The 26,661-nt window shown below is 32.0% G+C and overlaps 1 protein-coding gene across 1 annotated transcript in view; it reads right to left on the bottom strand.

The window, feature by feature from the left end:
- Positions 1-26,661, bottom strand: part of LOC107501320 (A disintegrin and metallopeptidase domain 3) — an 80,347-nt gene that overhangs the window by 9,345 nt on the left and 44,341 nt on the right. Inside the window, exons 13-20 of the mRNA XM_036228315.1 lie at positions 19,070-19,168; positions 16,142-16,337; positions 15,531-15,621; positions 15,068-15,260; positions 13,226-13,312; positions 10,916-11,033; positions 2,834-2,996; positions 376-430 (exon numbers count right to left, since the gene is read on the bottom strand). Of these exons, the coding sequence (XP_036084208.1) occupies positions 376-430; positions 2,834-2,996; positions 10,916-11,033; positions 13,226-13,312; positions 15,068-15,260; positions 15,531-15,621; positions 16,142-16,337; positions 19,070-19,168 (1,002 nt within the window). The remainder of the gene's footprint in view (positions 1-375; positions 431-2,833; positions 2,997-10,915; positions 11,034-13,225; positions 13,313-15,067; positions 15,261-15,530; positions 15,622-16,141; positions 16,338-19,069; positions 19,169-26,661) is intronic.

The following is a 26,661-nucleotide window of genomic DNA, read 5'->3' as shown; positions in this document are numbered from 1 at the left end:
GAATCTTAGTGAGGAAGAAATATAAATGCCAAGAAATAGTATAAATCTACCAATTACAACCTTAAATAACAAAGCAGGATGAATGATAGCTCATAGCTATTTTAAGAACATATTTAAATCTCTTCAAAGTCACTACTTTTTACAAAAAGTCAGTTAATAAATCCCAATATTGGTTAACATTAAATATTTCTAAAAAGTATAAAACAAAATTTTAATGTCTTATTTTAGTATATGAAAATTATCTTGATGAATAAAAGTGAAGATGACGAATTAGGGAAACAACCAGTCTCTATTACTGAGGTATTGTAAAAAATAAAAAAAAAATCGTTTCATAAATTACATCATTTTGTCAATAGATTGATTCTTTCAATTCACCTTTAACTCTGTGTATGATGTGTTGCTGTCGCTACTGCCATCTTCTGATACAGATCTGTATAAAAGAAATAGCATTAGTTTTAGGGTTAGGAAACATTATCATTCAAAACAAAATCAAGAAAAATAAAAAAGCTAGATTAGTACTAATTATTCAATTAATATGTACTGACATTCACTTTGCTTCCCATATTCCACTCAGTAAATCTATATTTTACTATTTGGTCTTTCTAATGTTGATCTAGCTATTAAAGATTTTAAGTATTTTTAAATTTCAAACAAAAATCTGATTATTATTTTTCTCTATCTTGTCTACATGGAAGAGGAATATTAATATATCTATGATAGTGCTCCTCCAACATTAAAAAAGGTAATTTACATGCAAATTGCCAAATTCTTATTGTCTGTCCAATTATAATATTTCTATCGAAAACTATGTATATCTTTTCTCTTGTTAATGAGATCCTTATTGAGGTCTCTGTCTTTTAGCTATGTTTAGTTATATTTTGTACTATTTATACAGTCTCCAAAATTTCCTTTGGCAAACTCCTAAACATCACAGTTTCTATTGAGGAGGAGTGTCTTGGTGACCAGATTCCTGTACATGGCTACAATTCCTTGGCCACAGGTGATAAGATCAGGTTTGAATACCTAATTTAGGGTTATAATCCAGACAAAACACTGGCTGAATTTAGATATACTTCCACAGCTATGTCCTTCTGACTCTTGACAATATAAACTAAGAGGCATTGCTGTTGTGGGTGCCAGGCCTGGCTGAATCCAAGGTCTGGCTGGTCCAAGGTCTGGCTGGTCCTAATTCTGGCTGTGATCCAGGCTCCTGGCTAGAAATAGGACCCTAGACTAGAAGGTTACATGAGTGTAGTAGGGCACCTGCACCTGAAATATGTAAACATAGTTCAGCTTATTGTATCACCCATGTGTGGCCGAATGCCACTATTATATTCTGCTAAGTGTGGAGCCATGCAGTCTTCTGGGGAGCAGAAGGGGAGCACAAGAAAGGGGAGCAGAAGAAGTGTATGCGATACCGTGTCCCTCACAGTAGACTGCACTTCCCCCAATAGAACTGCGCCCCGCACATTAAAGTTGGTGCCTGCCGTTTCATTCTCATGTCTGCCTCTTGCGCATTCTTCCAACTGGGTATCTCACCATCGAACCTTCCCTTCTCAATTAGCTCAGCGCTGACACTTGGCATAGTCTGCAGGATGAGTTTACCGCTGACAGCTATGGACAGATTATAGGTATTTTGTTTGGAAATGAATCCAGAAAGGGTTGAGATAAATATTCTGGGCCATGTGCAAGCAGAACATCGTTTTGCAGAGAATGGCCATACATAAGAAGAGATAATGTCAATTATAAGGACTTTGAGAATGACCTAGTTCTTGACCGAATAGTCAGTACCACCCATTGCTGCTTCAGTTCCGTGTCATTTCTCACCCTTGCAACCCTGAAGATATTAGTGTTGCTCTAAAACTTAGGCTGTCACTTCCAGTTATTTATGATTAGTTATTCCCTGCTACAACATCTCTTTCAACATTCAGGTTTACTTCTATCAACTTCTTTATAAGAGGTCTTAACTAAGAACACAAGAAGACATGCCAGATTATCATTCATTCAAGTCAATTTATAATAATTGGATGATTATGTAAATGTATATATACATCATGCAGAATACTACCCTGAATTTAACTAGTTGCTGCTAGCTTTTTAATAAATAAAATTAACTAACTTTGGAAATAGAGGTGTTGATGCTAATTTTCTACTATTGTTTTCTCTCTCCATCAGAAGAAACAGAGAACCATTTTCCTTTAGCATGAAATAAATGGGACCCATTTATTTATCTTCACTTCTGCATTCTCATTTTTCTAAACATTCACTAAGCAAATTGTGCCTGGTATTGATCAGTGTTAGAGTTAAAGAAAAAACTGTCCAAGTACCTAAACTCTAATTTTAGAAACACATGAGTGATGTTAGTGATGTGTAAAATGGGCAGTATCCTATCTGTGTCCTCTCCCTTATTCTTTGCTATCACACATTTTTCTCAGCTTCTACATATTCTGTTCACAAAATTTGCTTCTCTATCTCTATTAATCTCCTTGGAACATCTGACTGTCAATGAAAGGAACATGAGGTTGCTTGAAATAGACAAAACCTCCTAGAGAAATTATAGCCTACATGGCTTTCTATTTTAAAGGCACTGAGGATTTATTATTTTCAGTTGTTCCTGGGCCTATAAACTCATGAAAATACCACCTACCTGAAACCTGAAAAAAAAATAAGTCATATAATAAGATTCAGTATTTCCAAATGGTTGATCCATCCTATAATCCCTCCTTGTAATACTCTGAATTACATTTTAATTCTTCTCGTGATACATTTTTATATATATATAAATATGTATATATGTATGTATGTATATATATGAGGTAATACATTTACTTACCCTTCACTTACTGTTCCCTCTCTTTTCCAAAACCTCATTTTATTCCATTTAAAAGCAATGATGGCAATTAAAATAAGGAAAGGTAGAAAAATGCAGAAACTGATCAAGAGGCCCTTTTTTTGATGAGTACCAGGTCGTTTTACAGGCATGTGTACAATTTTTCCTGAAAATGTGAAACTAACTTTTAACTTTTTAAAAGAGGATATTCAAAGCATATTAGTCATTTGTACTATAAAAATTTTGAATTCAAATAATACAGTCATGAAACAAATAAACTTAAAAGTGTTTCCCACTATTCTGTGACTATGCCACAAGGCACATTTTATATTTTGCCAACTCAATATACATGTATATCATTGACATAAGTTGATTTTTAATCATTATATATATAAAACCTTTACTTAAGTGCTATATTCTAAAGTATTTTATTGTATCATATTACCATCTGTGAACTGTTACTTAGACCACATTAAACAGTTATTACTATCTAGTACTAAGTTCTTCATTTAAAAAATAGAGCAAAAAAAAAGAGAACTGGTTTAAAAATGATTTAATGAAAAGTGATTGACATAACTGAAGTCTAATCTTAAAGAACAATTAATAATAGCATACTAGGTTAAATTTCCATCTTATCTGTATAAGATGATATTGTCCTAATTCCAATTATATTAATTAGAGAAATGGATATTCTTCTAGATGTTATAAAGGTATTACATAAACTTAGAAAAATCTATGGAAAACTGGTCCAATTTAACAAAAGAAATAATCCAGAAAACTTAAGTACAAGAAACTAAATTAAGCAGTCAAAATTACCACCAACATAACTGTGATGGTATTAAATATAAATGAAATTAAAAACCAAAAAAGACTAAAGTCCAACTCTAAAGCACAGACCCAATCCAATTACACATTGACAAGAAATGATTCACCTAAGTTAAAAAGATTCAGAATTTTTTATGTATCATAGGAAATAAATTGGCATATATGAAAAAATACTGAAATCAAGCAAATATGCAGCAGTCTTACATTGTGGTAGAACTCAACACTTTCAAAGCTCTCCATTGTCTGCCTCTTCCATCAAAGGAGGTCAACAATCCATTAGTCCATCCTCACCCAAAATATTATATTGGAAGTGGATCTTCCTTCTTATATGCTTAATTACTCCAAAGGCTGATTAAAAAAATTGCACTTACTTATTAGATTAATTGAGAGATCCTATTACTCTAAGGAAGAAAGGTAAGGCTTCCACTTTGGCCATGATAAAATTTCTCCATTAAATGGTGCCAAACTGGCCCTCTTATAATAAAAATATAAAATATGACAATAATCATGAGGGAAATGATTTCTGGAAGTCAATGGAAAATTCAAAACTATAATATCAGAAGGAAGGAGAATATGGCATTGATTTTATGAAAATTCAGTTCTACCTATGGACAACTTGTCGATCTCAGCACAGAGGACTGAGGTCCTAGTCTAAGTACAGCATTGCCACTGAGTTAAGGAGACAGAGGACAGAGTTCACAGCAGCAGAGATGTCTGGATCTGCAGGGCGCAGCATTAGAAAGAAAACTGCTCTGTAGATTAGGGCCCTCAGATGTGTTTAGGGGGAGCCTCCCAGGTGTTCTTTATTGGTAGAAAGATAACATGAAGCTAACTAGATCATTCTTACTGGCATGATAGTAGAAACAAGATATAAGAGTTTGAGCAGTGCTGGAAAAAGAGCACCAAGCTCTTCTCCACATTCTCACTAACACATGTTGCCTGTATTTTTCTTATGAGCCATTTTTATCTCTTCTATGGAAATGTGTTTAAATTCCTTCCCATTTTTAATTGTTATTTTTCTTTTTATTACAGACTTGTTAAATGTTCCTTATATATTCTGGATACACAAGTCCCATATCAGATATAAGATTCGTAAATATTTTCTCCCGTTCTGTAGTTTGTCTTTCACTTTCTTGGTTGTAACATTCACAGCACGAAGGTTCTTAATTTTGATGAAATTCAATCAATGTGTTGTTTCTTTGCTTGTGCTTTGGTGTCTTTTATAACATAGCCTGTGGATTCATGACCCTTCATCAGTTTTGGGAAATTCTAACCCTTTAATTCTTCAAATACTGCCTTTTCGATATTTTTCTTCAACTCTAATTATATGTGTTATGCTTATTATATCCTCCATGTAGCTTTACTTTTCTTTCATATTTACCACCTTGTCTCTATGTATTATAGTCTGAGTATTTCCTTCGGATTTAATTCTCTCTCCACTTGCATATATTCTGCTGTTTCATTCATCTACTGAGTTATTAATTTCAATAATTATATTTTATTTGTAAATGTTCAAATTGGTTCTTTTTTCAAATATGCCTGGTACTTTTATTAGATTTATTTTTGATTCTTTTTCAGCTTTTAGTCTATCTTTACTTTCTTAAAACAGTTGAACAATAATTATTTTATACTCTTTATCTGATAATTTCAATACCTAAATTCTCAAGAATTTAAATTTGCTGTTATTATTTTCTCTTGACATTCATTTATGGTATGTTTGTTAATTTCTTATTATATTTGATTGCATTTAATCTTTGTAAATCAGAGGCCTCAAGTGGGGATTCCTATTTGTTTCTCCATAGACCCAGGGACACCACTGATTTGGAACCTCTATAGTTCCCTTAAAAGACCCTGGCTTAATGAAAGTGTCTCGCTCTCCACTTTGCAGAAAGCCTACGGCGTAGTCTTCTAATTCCCCCCAAGACAATCCTAGCCTTTGCATTTATTTAAATGACGCATTCTAGTTTCAGCTGTTTTCATTTTTCCATTTTTTCAAATGAGAATACCCTTTTTATTTCTTGTATGTCAGCAATGTATGAATGTTTTATTTAAAATTTATCTAGGTTCTAGTTCATCATAATCCTAGCAATGAAAAGCATGCGAAATATTTTAACCTATATTAGTTAAGGTTGTGACTTTGGAAGAAAAAAGAGGAGGTGAGAAGTAAAAATAAGCCACGTAGAAGTGTTAAACAATGAGATTTGGTTTCTTGTACCATGATTATACCACACTTCTTTTCCTGAGGGCTCACATTTCCAAGACTCTGCCGACACTTCTCTACATCGGCAGGTATCTCACTTATAATGTGAAATGTTTTTTAGCATCTTGGTCATTTAAGAATCCCCAGGCCTGAGGTGTTTTCATTGTGGGAACTATGTTCACAGCCAGTGTATATTATTTCATTAACATTATTTCTAAATAGTACATTCTTTTTTGTGATATCATAGTGGAATTTTTCCTTATTTAATTTCTTATTGTGGTAAAATGCACATGTAAAATTTATCATTTTAAACATTTTTAAGTGTACAGTCAGTGGCATTAAGCACATTAATATTATTGTGAATCCATTACCACCAATAAATTCCAGAGTCTTTTCATTCTCTCAAACTGAAACTCTCCACTCCTTAAATATTAACTTGCCATTTCCACTCCCCACAGCTCTTGACAACTACCAATCTGTTTTCTATGAATTTCGCTACTCTAAGTACTTCAAACACACAGAATCACTTAGTATTTGTCCCAATGTGACTGGCTATCAGTTAACATAAGGTCTTCAAGTTCCATCTATGTTGTAGTATATGCCAGAATCTCATACCTTTTTAAAGCTAACTAATACTCAATTATATGTACATACCACATTTTGTTTTTTCATTTATCTGTCAATGAGCATTTGAGTTTCCACTTTTTGTCTATTGTGAATAATGCTGCTATGAACATGAGGGAGTATCTGTTTGACTCCATCCTTTCCATACATTTGGGTATATACCTAGACGTGTGAAACTGAAGGATAATATGGTAATTCTATGATTAATTTTTTGAAGAACCACCATATTATTTTCCACATCAGCTGTATCATTTCGCATTCTACCAGTAATGCACAGAGGTTCCAATTTCTCCACTTCCTCATCAACACTTGAAATTTTCTGAATTTTTTGATAAAAGTCATTCTACTAGGTGTTGATTAGTATCTTGTAGTCTCAACTTGCAAATACCTAGCAATTAGTGTTGTTGAGCATCTTTTCATGTGCTTACTGTCCATTTGTGTATCTTTTATAGGGAAATGTTTACTCAAGTCCTTTGCTCACTTGTTAATTGGATAATTTGTTTCCTTGTTGTTGAGTTGCAGTTCTTTGCATATTCGGATATTAATTCTTCATCAGATATATCATTCACAAACATTTTCTCATATTCCATAGGTTTTTACTTTGTTGATAGTACTCTTAGATAGAAAATGTTTTTTAATTATTGTTAATTTGAATTTATCTATTTTTTTCTTCTGTTGCCTGTACTTTTGGTGCCATAGCCAAGAAATCATTGGCAAATCCAATATTATGATACTTCTCCTTCTGTTTTTTTCTACAAATTTATAATTTTCACTCTTACATTTAAATTTATGATCCATTTGTAGCTCATTTTTGAGTCTGGTTTAAGTAAAGATGCTACCTTTTTCTTTTGCTTGTTGATATCAACTTATCCCGATACTGTTTGCTGAAAAAACTGTCTTTTCCTTCACTGAATGGTCATTGCATCCATATAAAAATTTTTATAAATTCGACCTCAAAAATAAGGGAAGTAAAAGCGGAAATAAATGAATGGGACTATATCAAATTAAAAAGCTTCTACACAGCAAAAGAAACCATCAACAAGGCAAAGAAGCAATCATCCAAATGGGAGAATATATTTGCAAACAATGCCCCTGATAAGAACCCAATTTCCAAAATATACAAAGAACTCATAAAACTTAATAACAACAACAAAAAAACAAATGTTGGAATCCCAAAATAAGCAGATGACCTGAACAGACACTTCTCTCTAGAGGACATACAAATGGCCAACAAATATATGAAAAGATGCTCAATATTGCTAACTATTAGGGAAAAACAAGTCAAAACCACAATGAGATACCATCTCGCCTGTTAGAATGGCTATCATCAACAGGCTAGCAATAACAAGGGTTGAAGAGGTTGTAGGGAGAAAGGAACCCTTATACACTGCTGGCAAAAATGCAAATTGGTGCAATTCCTATGAAAAACAGTATTAAAATTTTTTAAAACTAAGAATTGAATTACCATATGACCTAGCAATTCCTCTCTTGAGTATTTACCCAAAAAACCTGAAAACTTGTATCTGCAAGATATATGCACACTGATGTTCACAGCAGCATTATTCATGGTGGCCAGGACATGGAAGCAACCAGTTTCTTACAATAGATGAATGGATAAAGAAGATGTGGAACATATATACAATGTAATATTACTCAGTCATAAGAAAAGATGAAATACTGCCATTTGCGACAACCTGGGTGGATACTGAGACAATCATGCTAAGCAAAACAAGTCAGACAGAAAAAGTTGAAAACCACATATCACTCATGTGTGGGATATAAAACTGAAGGAAACAAACAAATACAGCAAAGAGGGCCTGATGGACATGGACAATGGATTACTGGTTACCAGAGGGAAGGGGTAAAGGAAGGAAGAAGTTAGGTGCAAATGAGTCAAATATTTGGTGATGGAAGGAAATCTAACTCTGGGTGGTGACCACACAATGCAACATATGTACAACCTACTGTTGAATAATACATTTGAAACTTATTTGATTTTGTTAATAATATTGTCCAAATTTTTTTTATTAAAAATAAATAATAATCTTTAGTCCACATATGTGATGATTTATTTCTGTGCTCCCAATTTCATTCTGTCCAAAAATTTCAGTTTTCTTATTTCGTTGCCAAAAATAATATATCAACTTCCAAGAAGGTACAATAGAGCCCCAGGGTCAACTTCCATCTTTTCGTTTTAGCATTTCTTGAACACAATTGAGAATTCAGAAATTTGTTTTAATGCCCATAGTGATAAAGAATAGAATATTAATAGAAGAAGACATTTGTGTAATTTATAATCAGACAAATGTAAAGAAACAAAGAGCAGAACTTAGTCTCTAATGAATGGCAATGTTGAAATTGATCATACAAATGAAATCTCATACTTTGAGTCTTTAGATACTGATATCATAATTTTCCTCCAACTCGAAAATCAAGGGGTCAACACAGCATTTCTCAAGACAAGGAAATATGGTATTCTCATCCAGTTAGTCAGACTTCAGCAAGCAATATTATGTCATAAATATCTGGAACATTCTACATTGTAAAGAAGATCTAGAATAGTATGCTTTCATCTTTTACAGCATTTGGACATGAATGTTAATTTGATATGGTTCACAAGTGTACAAATATGTATGCAAAACTGATAGAAGGAGTTAGTACAAGAGTGATAAACATTAAGATTAATCATTTGAATTGTTTTTTTTAAATATAAAATAAAAATATGTTCAATTACAGTATAACATCATTTATAATTGCTTCAAAAAATGAAATAACACATATGAAAAAAGAAAATATTATATAAGAATACATGCACTATCTGCTGAAAATTTAAAAATTCTGTGAAAGAAATAAAATAAGATCTAAATCAATAGAGAGGAAAACTGCACTCATAAATTGAAAGATTCAATAATACATAGTAAAGAAATAAAACCTTCTTAAACTTATCCACAGGTTTGCACAATTTGTATTACAATCACAAGACATTTTATAAATATAGACAAACTTATTTTAAAATGTATAAGGAAAGGAGAGACCCTAGGATAGCCAAAACAATTCTGAAAAAGAAAAATAAAATGGGAGGAATCACTCTTCCCAATGTTAAAAACTACTGTACAGCTACAATAGTCAAATCAATGTAGCACTGGTGGAAAGAATGAGACATAGAAAAATGAACAGGATATAGAACTGAGAAATACACCAATACAAAAACATCCAATTAAATTTTGAATAAGGTGCAAAAACAATTCAATGAATGAGAAATTGCTTTTTCAAAGAAATGTGCTGGAGCAAATGGACATTCATTAATCAAAAAGTTAATTTCCCATTCTTTATTAAAAAAATAGTTCAAAATGGATCACAGACTTAAATGTAAAACATAAAACTACACCTTTTAGAAATATAGCAGAATGTTTTCAGGACTTAAGGTGGAAAAAAGAGTTCATACACTTGACACCAAAGCATGATCCATAAATGAAAAATATAGGCGTTATCAAAATAAGAATTATAAAATTTAAGCTCTGAGAAAAAATTAGTTACAGGCTTAGAGAGAATATGTTCAAATCACATATCCAACAAAATATACGTATCTAGAAGACAAAACAGCTCTGAAAACACTGAAAACCACAAAATCCAAAAGGAAAATGAGCAGAAGATATGAACAGACTTTTCACTGAAGAGAATACAGAGATACCAAATTAAACACATTAAAGATATTGGACATTATTACCCATTAGGGAAATAACGTTCTATTGGCTATTTAAGGCACATAATATGTTTTCAGATTTACATTTATATAATTAAAATATATAACAACAAAAGTGCCAATGATGAAAAGACATTAAGGGAATTATACTGTTATGAGATTTTTACACTGTGAAGTTAGAAAAATCAAATATGCTCCATTTGGTCATGAATGTTCACCAAATAAATTAAAAAATGTTTTGTACTATTTACTATTTGATTGCTATAGTTATGGAAGGTTCTGCTATGTTTGCCTTTCTACAGTTTGATTAATTAAGATGCACCTTATGAACCAGGACATCACAATAGTTAATGCCCTTGAATATAGACTATATAATGAAATTATCAGCTATAATTTTTTAATATCAATCTAGAAATCTCTGCTGGGTAAAGGGAAATGTTCGGGGAACCACAATTAAAATTAACAAGAGGCCTATTAAAATCTTCACTCTAAATTTGAATTAAGAGTGTATACAAAGTTTTATTGACAATATGATCAATCAATAGTTGCACTGTCTAATATAGTTACCACTAGCAACAAGTGACTATTTAAATTTAAATTAAATAAAGAGAAATAAAATGGAAATTTTAGTTCCTTAATGCTAGGTGCTCAAGAGCCACATAAATAGTGGATATGTAGAACATTTCTTTAAGTGCAGAACGGTCTATTAGAGCACAATGATTTAGATACTAACCTCTGATTACAGACCAATACCCATCATCGATACTTCCTCCTGGTGATGATGGCATTAGATCACAATTTGGAGGACCATATCCAACATCACAATGACAATTGTTTTGACTGTTACACATCTAAAACCAAAACCAAAAAAATAATGAAAACATTATATAAAAAATAAATGCATTATTTAAGATCATTAGTCAATTTAAATTATTAAAGGATTCTAATTTAATATATTATAGATAATTTTTATTTTAATAGGAAAATAACTTTTTAAATAAAATTTAATAAAATAAATGTCCTTGCAATATCTCTTCAAATATCATAGACATTTTCTATTTGTCTCTTGTATTTTTAAGATTACATTCTTGATACAACTGAAATGCCTTATTCTAGAAAGACAGAGAAATTATGAGAGTAGAAATTATAAAATAGTGGGAGTCAAAATTTATTATGAAATGTGCTAGATTAAAAAAAAAAAACAGCTATGAGAAGAGCCAACTTTTACCAAAAAACAAACAAACAAAAAAAAAACCTAAAGGGATAAGCTTGCTTAAATAGCTACAGACAACAAAGTTTATTTTGCTAAAAAAATAGGAAGGCTAGAAAATATCTATAAAAGTGATCTGGTGGATGAGACGAAAGAAGGGTCAGAAGCAGATAGAGAACCCAGAAACAAATTTATAAAAAATTTCATTAAAATTAAACAAGGAAAGAAAGAAACAAAAAATAAACTGTAAATAATAGGACTTGTGAGTGATTTCGGAGAAAATGTTGAATCAAGACACACAGACATGTCATTTTGTTCCTGGATTACTATGTAATATTTGAAACGTCAATATGGTAGAGGCACTAGCCACAAATTTAAGCCAAAGGCATGGTTGGAAGACTTTCCAAAGTTTACAAAATTTCTATAACACATTTGATAATTTCACAAAGAATGGACAAATAGAAATGCAAATGGCAAATATAAACATACATGCTTACTTAAGAACTGTTTCATTAATTATTCAATAAATGCAAATTAACAATAGATTTAACATGTCGGATTTTTTAAAAACTGAGAAAGTGGTCAGAATTTGAGGAAATGCATCTTTTCACATATGATAAGTTGGAGCACAAACCGGTATACTGTTTCTTGAAAACGATATAATATTACTGACAATTTTAATGGTGCATATATTTGGCCCATCAGATTTCATTGCTAAAAGTTTAAGAAATCACATAAATATGCAAAGGTGAATGCACAAAAATGTCCATTGCACCACTATTTACAATAATTAAGTAAAAACTTAACATTATACAAAATTCCATTAGTGAATAACTTTTCAAATATAGTATGGAAGAGGATACAGGAAAACAAATTGATGCCATTGAAGAGTAAAAAATATCTGAATAGACAAGAAACTCTGTTCTTACAAAAAATATTAGACTATGCAGCATTATCCACCATGGCCAAGACAGGGAAACAGCCAAAGTGCTCTTCTACAGATGACTGGATAAAGAAAATGTGGTACATATATACAATGGAATACTACTCAGTTACAGTAAAAGATGAAATAATGCCATTTGAGACAAATGGATAGATCTTGAGATTACCATGCTAAGTAAAACAGTCAGACAGAAAGAGTTGAGAACCCTATGATTTTACTTATATGTGGAATATAAGACTGGAAGCAACAAATAAGAAAAACAAACAAAACCTTATAGACACAGATAACAGTTTAGTGGTTAGAGAGAAAGAGGGGAGGAAGGAGGTAGATAAGAGTAAAAGGGGTCAAATATACGGTGACAGAAGGAAATTTAATTTTGGGTGCTGAACACACAATTCAATATATATATGATATATTATCAAATTATACACTTGAAACCTATATAATTTCATTAACCAATGTCACCCCAATAAATTTAAAAAAAGAATAACCAATACAAAAATATTAAACTATAAATATTATGTGTAAAATATGTTGTTCATGAGTGTTTAACTATATATTAATATATTTATTCTAAATTAGACAATGTTTATATATGTATAAACGTATATTTATAATCTCTAATAAACCCATTTCCAAAACTCTACAATCTTGCTCTAACATTATAATAATAGATGTTTTGTACCAAGTTCAAAGGTTATTGGCTCATGAGGCCTATAACCATCGTGTACATATGTACAAATAATGTAATCTGCTTTCCTTATTTAACTGCAATTTTCCCTAACAAATTTTCATATAGATTAATTCTGAACCTTATTATTATCCTAGAAATGTTATTGACATGGATTATAAAAATATATATATATATAAATAGAGTGATCATTCCATACCCCATGTCCATTGCATTTTGTTTCTGAACTACAGTTTCCTTCTCTCGGGAATTCAGAAAGGAATTTGCAAAGTCCGTCTAGACAAATCTAAAAGGTTAAAACAATCAAAAACAACAAAAAACATGAAATATAAAATATAAAAAGATGAGCAATTGTACTTGATACAAAACTAGATTCACAAAATATGTATATATATGTATGTGCGTGATATCTATTTATCAGATGTATCTGGATTTTATGATATCTGTTCCTTCTAATAAAATAACTTATTACTTTATCAATTATAAAATATCCTGAGTCAGATACTATTTTTCTCCTGAGGGAGCATAACTGTGTGTTTATTAACACAGAGTGGCACAAGAACAAAAAGAGCCAACTTGTACTGATAACTTGTAATGAGTTATGATCTGCCTTAGCACTTTCTATGCATCTTTATAACATATATTCATATTGATACCATAAAACAGATGTTTTTAATCTTATTTTATACTTGATGAGAATTAAATTTACATGTTTAAGGCCACACCATAAGTGGCCAATATTCAGTACAAGAACTATTTTACTCACAGAGCACATTGATCAATGCTAAATACAAGTGTTTCTGTAATCTTTACATTTTTTCCAACTTTAATAATAACATCGTTTGTCTTTCACTTTATGTTAATATTACTCTACCCAAATTTTAATTTAATTTGAATATATTTGGGGGAATGCTGTAAGATTATCTGCTGGCTTTTATCATCTGATAGAATATATAATATATGATAAAGAGTCTAAATCATTCATTATTGACTACCCGCATGGTAAATAAGGGTGAAAATAGTATTAGCTTGTTCATAACTTAAAATGCTCTGCTGAGCATTTTAAGCCAGCAAGATAATAAAATGTTGAGCAAACCAGCATTACCTGTCCAAAAAGCTATTTTTATTCTAGTGCACCTTAAACATTGTCATTAAGAAAGTAATAAATTAGTCACACTTCATTGGGTTGTTTTCAGGGAAAATATAAGCCACAAATGTTAAGACCTATGCTTGTGACATACTCCCCTTAAATAGATCATTTTTTAGGTAGCTCTTTTGTAATGACAAAAAAAGCAAAGACGTGGCTGGGATGATGTTCTCAATATGAACTAGATTATAAGATTTCCTTCTTTGAACAAGAGACGTAAATAGGGTTCAAGAAATGGTCACATCACAGTTCAAAAAAAATCCCTAACATAATTAAAAATATATTTCCTATGGGGAAATGCCAGAATTATGTAAGCATGTTTTCTTATAGGCTTGTGTATAAGAACAGGTGATAATTAATTTTATTTATTCATTGATTAGCTTACCAATTTTTAGACAATTACATACTCCAAATATATTCTTTTCCAAATTTGAAATGATTGTGCTGAGATATGTTTATCTCCCCTAGCATATCCATGTGTGCTAGAATCAGTTTAATAAACTATTCTCCTGTTCTGTCTTATAAATAAAAAATTCAAAGACATTTTCTGTCACAACCAATATTAAGCAAACTAGCATTACTGGAATAATGCCTATCTCCGTGTAGAATATTGTCCATTTTGTATTATAGTATTAAATTTATGAGTGTTTTATTTAGAATTATTATTATATAATAAGGGAGACATATTTTCCTTCATGGTGATAAATAAGAAATAAACTCTCTCTGACTCTACTTCATTCTCTCTCTCTCTCTGTCTCTCTCCCTGTCTGTCTGTCTCTCTGTTTCTCTGTCTTCGTCTGTCTCTGTCTGTCTCTCTCTCTCCCTCTTCCATGCATACACACACATACACAGACATATGTGCCACATATAGAATAAAGTGAAATTTGTATTTACCTTATTTTCACCACATACAGTGCCATCATATACATTTGTTTTATCTTCTCTTGCAGGTACTAGTGATTGATTTCTTAAATGTCCTGACATACATACATGTCCTCCAAGGTAGGTATATTGAATATTAAATTCTGTACTTGGTACTATACGTGAATGTGTCCAGTGACAAACAATCTTTCCACAAAGAATATTCCTGGCAATATGAGGCAGAAAAGTTTTCCCACATATCACATAGGGGCACCATGTATTAAATAAACAACAATTCAAAATATGAGGATATTTTAAAAGGTACTCAGACTGTAACACCAAAGCTATTCAGAACACATACCATCTTATGAATTGCAACATATAAATTCGTCCATATATATATATTATATTCATCTCTCATTTGTATTAAGTGACTCTCTGAGGCACACACACATACATACACATTTGGAAAAAGTATAATTTTCTAAATACATACTTAAAATGACACTTGTTCTTATGACAGTTCCCAAAGTTATCTGATAGAAAATTCACTTCTTCCGTACATAGGTAAGTAGAACCTTTAGCAACTGAAAATATTAATAAAGTTCCAATTACTCATCTTAAAATAAAACATCAAAAAAGTAAAAGTGTAGCAAATTAATATAGAGATACTTAGACAGCTGCAATGCCCAGTCAAAGTAATCTTCTGCAAATTTCTGATATCATCCATTGGCTGACATCAGAAGTATTAGTAAGTGTTTCTAAAGAGAAACAATTACTAAAAACTACCTGCTTTAAAATTAGTACCGTAGTACAGGAATGATTAAGAAATCAAACAGCCATTTGCTCTCTTATCTACAATTCTAATCATCTATTATTTTCTTTGTACCAAACACCTGGAATTTAACAAATGTTCTATTCTCTTTGCCCTGTACTTATTTGGTCTGTTTTACCTTGACATAATTCAAAGTTGCTTTGATCTGCAATTTAAATTCAAATTTGGGTGTAAACAAAAAAATACTTTTTATTGTGGCACACTTTTTATAGTGTGGACTACTAATTTTAGAAAAATACCATTTAAAAATAAAGCCCAGAAAAAAGATATACATTTTCCAAACAACTCCACACACTGTCGATCTGGATCTCGGCATTTTCCCTGATAGCAAAAGGCAGTTTTATTATTACATGTTTCAAAATCAGCAGATGTTATATCATTTAAACAAAATTCAGAAATTCCATCACAAAATTCTGTAAAATCACATGGATTAGTGCTTATTCGACATATACGTCCTCTTTCAGATATCTGTGAGACAAAGAAAAACAAATATTTTTTAAAGCACTAAACCAAAAATGTAAAAAATTTAAATAGGAGCATTTTGTTTGTAACTGTTATTTCCATTATTATTGCATTTTGAACTACTTAAAGATAATTATAAATTGACTTTAAAGTTCTAGAAAAATAGATTGGGAAGAACCCAAATGGCCATGGATAAATGAATAGATAAACTGTAGTATGTACATACAATAGAATATTTTCAGCCATATATAAGAATGGAAGATTGATATATGCTAAAGGTGAATGAACTTTGAAAACACTATATTAAATGAAGAAAACCTGACACCGATAGTCACATATCGTTTAGTTGTACTTATATGAAATATCCAGAGTAAGTAACTCCATAAAGAAAAAATGCAGATTGGTGGTTGACAGACACTGAGGGGAGGGGAGAAAAAAGAACAAGTGCTTAATGTGTCAGGGGTTTTCTGTTTGGGTAATGAACATGTTTAGGAACTAGACAGAGGAAGTGGTTGTACAACACTGTGAATATACTAAGTCGCTGACTTGTTCACTTAAAAATGGTTAATTTTATGTTATGTGATTTTTACCACAATTTTTAAAAAAGGCTTTAGAGAAAGCTTTTATAAGGCCATGGTTGTCCTGAATATTTATTCAGGATAAATAGAAATAAGTGATACAAAGCTATGCATACTTATTTTTCAACTTTCAATCCTTGGGAACTAACTGTACTCCCAAAATGCTGTAAAAGAGCAGATGCTATCTTTTCGATATTGTAAAAACATTGCTTAATGGACATCTCTTTCATTTTTGTCATTTCAAGTAATTTTCCTTTCAGGGCCTACTAAACTTCTACCATGAGGGAGTTATAAGTCATGAACCCGTTTCTGACTCAGGATGATACTCAGAACACTTCTCCCTAGATAAAGTGATTGGTACGGTGGTGGGAATTTAGGATTAACCATGGTTTCCTCCAGAACCAAAGACTAAAGCACATGTAGAAAAAAGAATTCCCCTACTCTTCTGAAATACTGTTCTATGACCTGGAAAGGCCAGGAGGTGGGCACAATGAGCTATCTATATCACTTACAAAGAAATTTTTTTGAGGACTGTCAACACAAAAGCAAGTATACACAATAGAGGTACAGAATAAGAATTCTGCTGTTCCTGTTTGAAACAAAGATTCATCTGAGCATGAGCTAGACTCATCTTTTACTTAAGCTTCATAAGTGTTTGTTTTTCTTTGCTTGGCCATTCATCAAGATACAACTGACCAAAACATAATTGGTATTATACAGTACTAATTACATTTTTAAAAATTACATATACAAATGTCTGAGTACTGATTAGAAACATGTTATTTACTGTGATGTTTCAGCAAAACGATTGGTTAAACTATTGTCTTCCATATCTTCACACTTGGATTTGTGTCCACGTAAATTTAAATTTTATTTTTAAAAAATTGGATCAGATCACTAAATTTCAGAAAAGCACCAGTGGAAACTAGGCTACTTGAAAGTAGAGAAGAAAATAGGAGGCCTTTTATGTTTATGACCAATAATGAAAGAAAGCAGAGTGTAACACACCTCTGATCATTTAAATGACGGCAGAAACCAAACTGATGTTATAACACATAATAAAATCAATGTACACTAATGTAGTACACTTAGCTGTTTCCCTAAAGCCCTCCATAGCACCTCATACTGTGAATTCTCACTAGACTAAATGTAGCGATTACCTCCACTTTAAAGAACTATCCTTTGGGATCTAGGTAAAGGGGAATATACTGTTTAGAAAAGCCTTATTACTCAGTAACACTTATTTGGAGACAGAGGTCAAGATGAGGGCTCTGGAAAATGGAAAAGTAACAAGGTTCAGTGCTAGGAAGTAGAAAGCCTATGCAGGTCTCTACAGTCGTGCACCTTGAAAATAAATACCCATTGGCTTTAATTAGTAGACAATAGGTTTTTAAAAAGAACAATGTAAAATGAAGTATAATAATGTTAGGAGAGATTTCATTGGCAGAAGAAAAAATAGATCTGGTAAGCAAAATATCTCTTTAATTAGCTTGTGTATTTATCCATCTGAAAGTGACTCAAAATAGATGAGATGCTACAATGAAGCAATCCATAGAAGACAAATATTACCTTACCCCATGTCTTCTCAGATATGGTTATAGAAAAAAACTGAATGGAAAACTTTCAAAGGGAAGTCAAAGATTCAGTTCACTTCTAGGCTAGAGGTCCTTGCCGAAGCTAGACTTCCTGATTTTATATGATACATACTGCTAACTATTCTACATGGATTCCTTCTGTCTATTTTCAAAATGAGATTTTTAAAGAAATGACTATCTTTTATTTGAATATTGCATGTCAAGTGCGTATTAAGTGGCTCATTCACAGTTTTGTCATAAGTTGCTGGATGATGAAGAGCTTCATTCGGATGTGACCAAAAGGAATTCATAACATCTAAATAATTTAGAATTTGTATTGAATGCAACAACTGGATGGATCTTGAATAGAGACTGGAACAATAGAGCAAAAGGTGGAGCTAAATAGCCTGGAAAAAATTTAAGAACATTCTCCGAATTCTGAAATCAACTGTATATGAATTGGGTACACAAAGTAACATATTTGAAATATGTGTACAAATAAATTTTTTGAAAGCTAAAAAAATGAATGCATTAGAAAACAAAAAAAAATCATGAAACAAATTAATGTAATATTTTAAATGTTTACCTGACAACTGTTTTTATCACAGCATGGTCCACTGCCACATGCCGACTGGCCAATCAGAGTACAATTTTCAGGATGACAGCATTTTTTATGACTACAATGCTAAAAGCAAATATAATCAAGTTAAATAATTAGAATTTTTAATCAAATAAATAATTTTGTTAAAAACATACAAAAGTTTGTCTCTAAGTTAATTCAATCACAGTATAGTTGTTACTTCTTTATTTATTTATTTATTTTTAACACTACTTCATTCTAACTTAATATATTTTCAGTACAGGGAAAAAAATGGTAATGAAATTATTCATGATTCCATGCCCCCAAAATTGAAATGTTAAAATTTAATACAATTCCTTTCAATCTTCTTTGGCTTTGTAAACATATGGAAAATACATTTTTAGATTTTTTTTTTTTCATTTAATACATCATAAGGACTTTTCCATAACATCGAGTCTTCTCAAGGTATCATTTGGGGAAGAAGGATGGTAGTGTGAGGGGTCCCTTTGATCTCTCCCCTTGAAACTACAGCAAGTTGAAAAGCTATAATCTAACAGAAGATTCCCAGCCTAACAAACAAACACTTCTGAGAGAGCCGCACATCAAAGCATCTGAAAGTGAGCAGATAAGATGAACAAAGGAGGATGAAAGCAAGAAGAATGGAGACAGGTGAAGAGTGGAGACAGGTGTCATGGATAGCCTGGATCCCCTGGGGAACTTGGGGAGGGAGAAAGAATCAGGCCGAGGTGTGCACTCTCTCCAGCCTAGAGCATTCCTGTCTGAGTGATCAGTACATATTACTGCAGAACACAGTGATCGGGGCAGAGATGGAATATAGAGGTATGGCAGCTATGTTCTAGCAGCCACCATTGCCAAGCAGAAAACAATCACGGAGCCTGGTTACCTCCCCCTACCCTTCCAAGGCTCAGGACCCCACACTCTCCCAGAGCTAGCAGTGGGCACCAGAAGTAAATGTAGCAGCAAGTGTCTGGGAGACAGCTCATGAATGGCAGATGCACACTGAAGCTAATCCCTGCTACATAGGTGAAGATACAGAGGTGAAGCAGCTGAGGTCTGGTAGTCGCCATTACTGGAAGAAAGCAAAACCACAAACACACCAGCGCCTCACCCCCACCCCACCCCTCTTCACCCCCATCCACTGAGGCTGATCCTCGAGGGTGCCCAGGCAGCACAACACTGCATCTAGCTGCTGTGGCAGCACCAGGAGTTCAGGAGCTCCTCGGGTTCTTAGAATGTCATTGCCTACCACATTCTCCTATGGGGTGGAGCCCTGGTATTCAAGTAACCTGGTAAAAAGGAGAAACCCATCTCCCTAGGGAATAAAGGGAATATTTTGTCCAGCAGAGATCCTGGATGCCCAGGCAGAACAAGAGGCTTGTGAGACACATACTGGGGGGAGGGGGGGGGGCGGACGACTCTTCTTCAACTTGCTAAAGTAGCACCACACTAAATAATAAAATTTGTTCAAGTGTAATTCATTCCCATAAATGCCTAGTAGAGAAATAATCCATCAAATACCATGAACAACCAAGGTAACAAGGTAACTCAGAAAAATAATAATCTCCCAAAAATAAACTTAAGGACATAAAAATATGTGATTTAAATGATAGAGAAATCAAGATTGCAGTTCTCAAAAAACTCAATGACATGCAATAAAACTCAGATAGGCAGTTTAATTAACCAGAAATAAAACCATGAACAAAAGGAATACTTTCCAAAGAGACTGAAACTTTAATAAAAAAGAACCAAATAGAAATTCTGGACCTAAAGAAATCCATAAAAGAGATAAAGAATGAAACAGCAAGCTTAGGAAATAGAGCTGACTAGATAAGAATTAGTGATAGCGAAGACATAATCTGATAATGATGTAGATGGAAGGAGAGACTTGAGAGTAATAAAAAAAAAGAAGAAGAATTTTACATCATCAAAAAAAGCAGTATAAGAATAATGAATATGCCAGAGGAGAAATGAAGGAGAAGGGAACACAAAGATTATTCACACAGTTGACGAGAATATCTCAAACCTATGGAAAGATCTGAATCCAAAAACCAAAAAGAACACTTAATTTCCTCAACCCAAAAAAATCCTTCTCCAAGGACATTATATTAAAATTGTCAAAATTAATATCAAAAAAATTCTCAAAACAGCCAGGAATAAAAAGACAGTAACCTATAAATATAAACCCATTAGAATATCATCAGATTTTTCAGCAGAAATTCTATGAACTAGGAGGGAGTGGGATCAAATATTCAAACGATTGAAAGAGAGAAATTGCCAGCCAGGAATAATATATCCAGAAAAGTTCTCCTTTAGATGTGAAGAAATAAAGATCTTTTCAAACGTACAGAAGCTGAAGAAATTTTCCACCACAAGGCCTGAATTAAAAAAAAAAATACTAAATGGTATTATTCTCCCTAAAACGAAGAGGCGAAAAAGATGCAAAATGATGATAAAGAAGACTAACATAGAGACAGAAACAGGAAATTGCAACCCTTATTCAGAAAAGGGATTTGTATACTTTAATATTACATAATAATTAAAGGAGTAAAAACATTTTAACCCATTTCCGGTTTACCCTGAGAATATTCAATGGCAGAAAGTAACCCAACATGATAAAGGCCATATACAACAAACTCGAAGCTAATATCATACTTAATCATGAAAAACAAAATCAATGTACAAAAATCCATTGTGTTCCTATATACTAACAATAAAATTTCAGAAAAAGAAATGAAAAAAATAAACAATTCATTTTGCAATTACAATGAAAAGAATAAAATACTTAGAAATAAACTTAACAAAGATGTGAAGAAGCTATACACTAAAAACTATAAGACATGATTAAAAGAAATTGAAGAAGACACAAAGAAATGGAAAGATATTCCATGAAAATGGATTGGAAGAATCAATATAGTTAAAATGGCTATATTACACTAAGCAACATACAGATTTAATGCAATCCCCGTCAGAATCCCAATGACATGTTTTAAAGAAATAAAACAAAAAAGTCATCAGATTTGTATGGAATCACAAAAGCCCCCAAATGATCAAAGCAATCCTGAGGAAAAAGAATAAGACAGAAGTATCACATTGCCTGATTTCAAATTATACTACAAAGCGACAATAATCAAAAACGCATGGTTCTGGCAAAAAAAAATAAAATAAAATAAATAAAAACAAAAACAAAAACAAAAAAACAAACACACAGACGAATGGATAGAATTAAGAGCCCAGAAATAAACCTAAATATATATGGGTGAATAATTTTCAACAAATGAGCCAAAAACATACAATGGAGAAAAGAAAATCTCTTCAAAAATGGTGCTAGGAAAACAGGAAAGCTACATGCGAAAGAATAAAATTAGACTGCTATCTATTACCATACGCCAAAATTAATTCAAAATGAATCAAGGCCTAAATATGAGACCTGAAACAATGAATTGAACAGAAGAAAACATAGGTACTAAATTCATAGACCATGAGTTTAGAAAGGATTTTATGAATTTGACCTCAAAGCCAGAGGAAGCAAAAGCAAAAATAAATGAATGGGACTATATCAAACTAAAAAGCTTCTGCACAGCAAATGAAAAAAAAAATCAACAAGGCAAAGACGCAACCAACTGAATGAAGATATTTGCAAACAACACCTCTGATAAGCAGCTAAAATTCTAAATATACAAAGAACTCATACAACTTAACAACAACAACAACAACAAAAGCAATCCAGTTAAAAAATGGGCAAATGACCTGAACAGACACCTCTTTCAAGAAGACATACCAACCACTAACAGACATATGAAAAGATGCAGAACTTTACTATTAGAAAAATGCAAATCAAAACCACAATGAGATATCACTCACACCTGTTAGAATGGCTATCATCAACAGAACTAGTGAAAACCAAGTGTTGGAGAGATAGTGGGGAAAAAGGAATTCTTACACACTGCTTGTGGTAATGTAAATTGGTAGAGCAACAATGTAAAACAATATAAAGTTTCCTCAAAAAACTAAGACTAGAATTACCTATGACCTAGCAATCCTTCTTTTGGCTATCTATCCAAAAAATTTGAAAACCTTTATCTGTAAAAGTATATACACCCTGATGTTCAAAGCAGCATTATTAACAGTGGTCAGGACATGGAAGCAATCAAAGTGTCCTACAACAGATGAATGGATAAAGAAGATGTGGTACATATATACAATGGAATATTACTCAACCATAAAAATGATGAAATACAGCCATTTGTGACATGAATCGATCTTGAGACAATCATGCTAAGCAAAATAAGTCAAACAGAAAAAGCTGAAAGCTATATGATTATCATCATATGTGGGATATAAAAATAAAAGTAACAAACAAGACAAGACAAACATATAAAAACTCATAGATACATACATTAGTGGTTAGCAGATGGAAAAAACAGGAGGGAAGGTAGAAAGGATAAAGAGGATGAAAGGAGATTTGACTTTGGGTGGTGAACACATAATGTATAACATATATGATATATTATTGTATTATACACTTGAAACCTATACAATTTTATTAACCAATGTCAGCCTAATAAATTTAATTTAAGACATCATTTGAGGAATTTACAAGTTATGATTGTGACAAAATAGAGGTTTCTAAATTGTAGTATTTTATTATTGTAGAACATGTTTCAAAAGAAAATTTTTGTCATTATTATTTTTATAGCTCCAGGAGTTTATGCGAAAGTTTAATTCAAAAAGTTGTTAGGTCGTGGAGTACAAAAATAGTAAGTGCCCTTAATAATGCATTCTGATTTCTTTCTTTCTATACAGTTATCTATTTAGTTCAAGAATGATGTTTTACTAGACTGACAATAATATTTTAAAATTAGGTAACAGGCAAAGATAATAAGCATTTATATGGTTCGATTTTATAATTTTTATTATTAACATGTTGAAAATTTTACATATATGTGCATTCTGGTTTATGCTGTGTTTCTATGCATATAATTCTGCTGAGGCATTTTGTTTATTTACCCTGCCTGTAAGCACTTATACATTAACAATATACAGTTCAAGAAACTCGGCAAGTCAGAAGGAAAACAATATAAATGAATACAGCTCAGAATGCTTTGGCGATCTTGATCTGGACTATCACCACTTCCCTTACCCTAAGGTTGAATACCCATTCTACCACGGTAAGACATGTTGACTTTAGAGGTAGACAGTATTTGCCCAAGATAAACTTTTGAAAATGGATATGGTTTCCTTTAGCCACATTTTATTAAATCTAGAGGTCTGCCTTTACTACCTAAGAAAAAATAAAAGAAGTCTACTGTAAACTTTCCTCAGACCCATAGCATCTACTCTGGTTGGGAATCTATCACATCACTGACTCACTTGATGAAGATCACTAGGTGTTCCTTTGAACACTTCAGAATACTGATTCCCTCCTACAGGGTTCCTACCTGTACTTACCTCTTTCTCACATTAATAATACCTACTTTCAGCTTCTTAAGAATTGGATCCTTACCTCATGTCAGCAAAATGCTACTGCTGAGGTTGCTAAATGTCTTGGAAGAAATTATTATGCCCAATGTATTGGATCTATGTGTGCTATATTAGAGCCAAACTGCTGTTCTCAGAAAAACTGCAGTCAGTTTGGCAGGAAATATTTAAATCCATTCAAGGAGTTTGTTCATTACAAGTAACACAAAATTGGTTCAATCTTATATTAATTTCCTACATCTGCTGTAAAATGTTACCATGAACTTAGCAGCTTAAATCTACATATATGTATTATTTTATAGTTCTGGAGGTTAAAAGTCCAAAAGGAGTCTTATTGGAATAAAACCAAGATTTTGGAAGTTCTGCATTCCTCCTGGAAGCTCCAGGGAAAGTCCATTTTGCTGTCTTATCCAGCTGCTAGAGGCTATCTGCATTTCTTGGCTCAGGGGCTCTTTCTCCATCTTCAAAACCAGCAATATAGCACTTATATATAACAAAGTCACATATCCTTTGACTCTGACCTGCCTGCCTCCCTCTAATAAGAACCTTTGTGTTTACATTGGACCCACACACATGATATAAGGCTTTCTCTCTCTCTCTCTTCAGATCCTTAACTTGATCATAACTTCAAAGTTCTTTTTGCCAGGTAAGCCAACACATTCACAAGTTATGGGGATTAGGATATGGGAAACTTTGGGGGTTACCATATCACATTTTACCTTATGGTCTCCAAAGATTCACCTCATAAGCAAAATACATGTACTCCATTCCCAAAATCACAAAAGCCAAAACTCATACAGCATTAACTTAAAGAAGCTCTGCTGACTCATCTCAATGAAGTGAAGGACAGTTGGGTCTGCAATTGCTCTCCCTTCCTCCTAAATCTTCCTTCAGTTTGTCTGACTCCTGGGCTTGGTAAGTGTGAGTTCAGCTCCTTGACAAACCCTCCATTATTGTTGAGCCATTTCCTGTAATCTCTCTCTCTCTGTGTCCTTATTCATATGTTATAAATATATATGTGTACATATATGTATTATATTTATGTCATATTAACAAATAAATATTAAAAAGAAATAAAAATTCCTCAATAATAATTTTTATGTGGATGACACGTTGAAATGATGCTATAATGGATATATATAATAATCAAAATATATTATTATAGATTCACCTCACCTATTTCTTTTTACTTTTTAAAAATGTGGCTACTAGAAAATATAAAATACATAGTGGCTTGCATTATATTCCTATTGAATAACACTGGTCTAAAAAAAATTAATAAAATTAATGATTGATTTCAGCAAGATTGCTATAAAAAAGTCAAAATACAAATCTAGTGCATTTTTATATATTAGTAATAGAGAAGATAAAACTTTTCAATGTTGATTTACAATACCATGAAAAAATATAGCAATAAAAATGTTAAAGTTTATCAGTGAAAGATCTTTATATTGAATACTAGAAAATACAATTGAGAAAAATTAAACAAATAAAAAATGGAGAAATATACATCCATTTTACTGAACCTTAAGTTTATCTAAAGGTTCAACGCAATGTCTTCTATCTTTTTTTTGGCAAAAAGATAAAAAAACAAATCAGATATTCATACTAAAATGCAAAGGGCCACATCACCCAAGATAATCATTAACTTGAATAACAATTCTGGGGGATATATAATATCATATTCCATGAAGTAATAGAAATCTATAATAATTAAAATAGTAGAATATTAGCACAAGTGTAGAAAAAAACAGAAAAACTCATAAATGTTTACTTGACTGATGACCAATATTATGATTCAGCACAGGATGGGAATAACAATCTTTAAATAAATTGTGATTTTCGATTTGATGTCCTTATTACAAAAAAATTGTGGAATATTGCATATCTAAATGTAAATTATAGAAATATTTCCAAATATCTTTAAAGGAAAACATGTAACTTTTTTATGACATGCAAAGAAATACATATAAAATGGTGTGTGTTATCTGCTACTTTATAACAAATACTTAGTGGCTTAAAACAACAGCAGTCGTTAATTATTTTATGGTTTCTTTGGATCAGGGATTTTACAGTCACTCAGATTAATATTTATGGAT

The sequence above is a fragment of the Rousettus aegyptiacus genome, unplaced genomic scaffold, assembly GCF_014176215.1.
Source record: "Rousettus aegyptiacus isolate mRouAeg1 unplaced genomic scaffold, mRouAeg1.p scaffold_m13_p_11, whole genome shotgun sequence".
Classification (NCBI taxonomy): Eukaryota; Metazoa; Chordata; class Mammalia; order Chiroptera; family Pteropodidae; genus Rousettus; species Rousettus aegyptiacus.
Note: the sequence above shows the minus strand (reverse complement) of the source record. Positions and strands in the feature narration are given on the sequence as shown.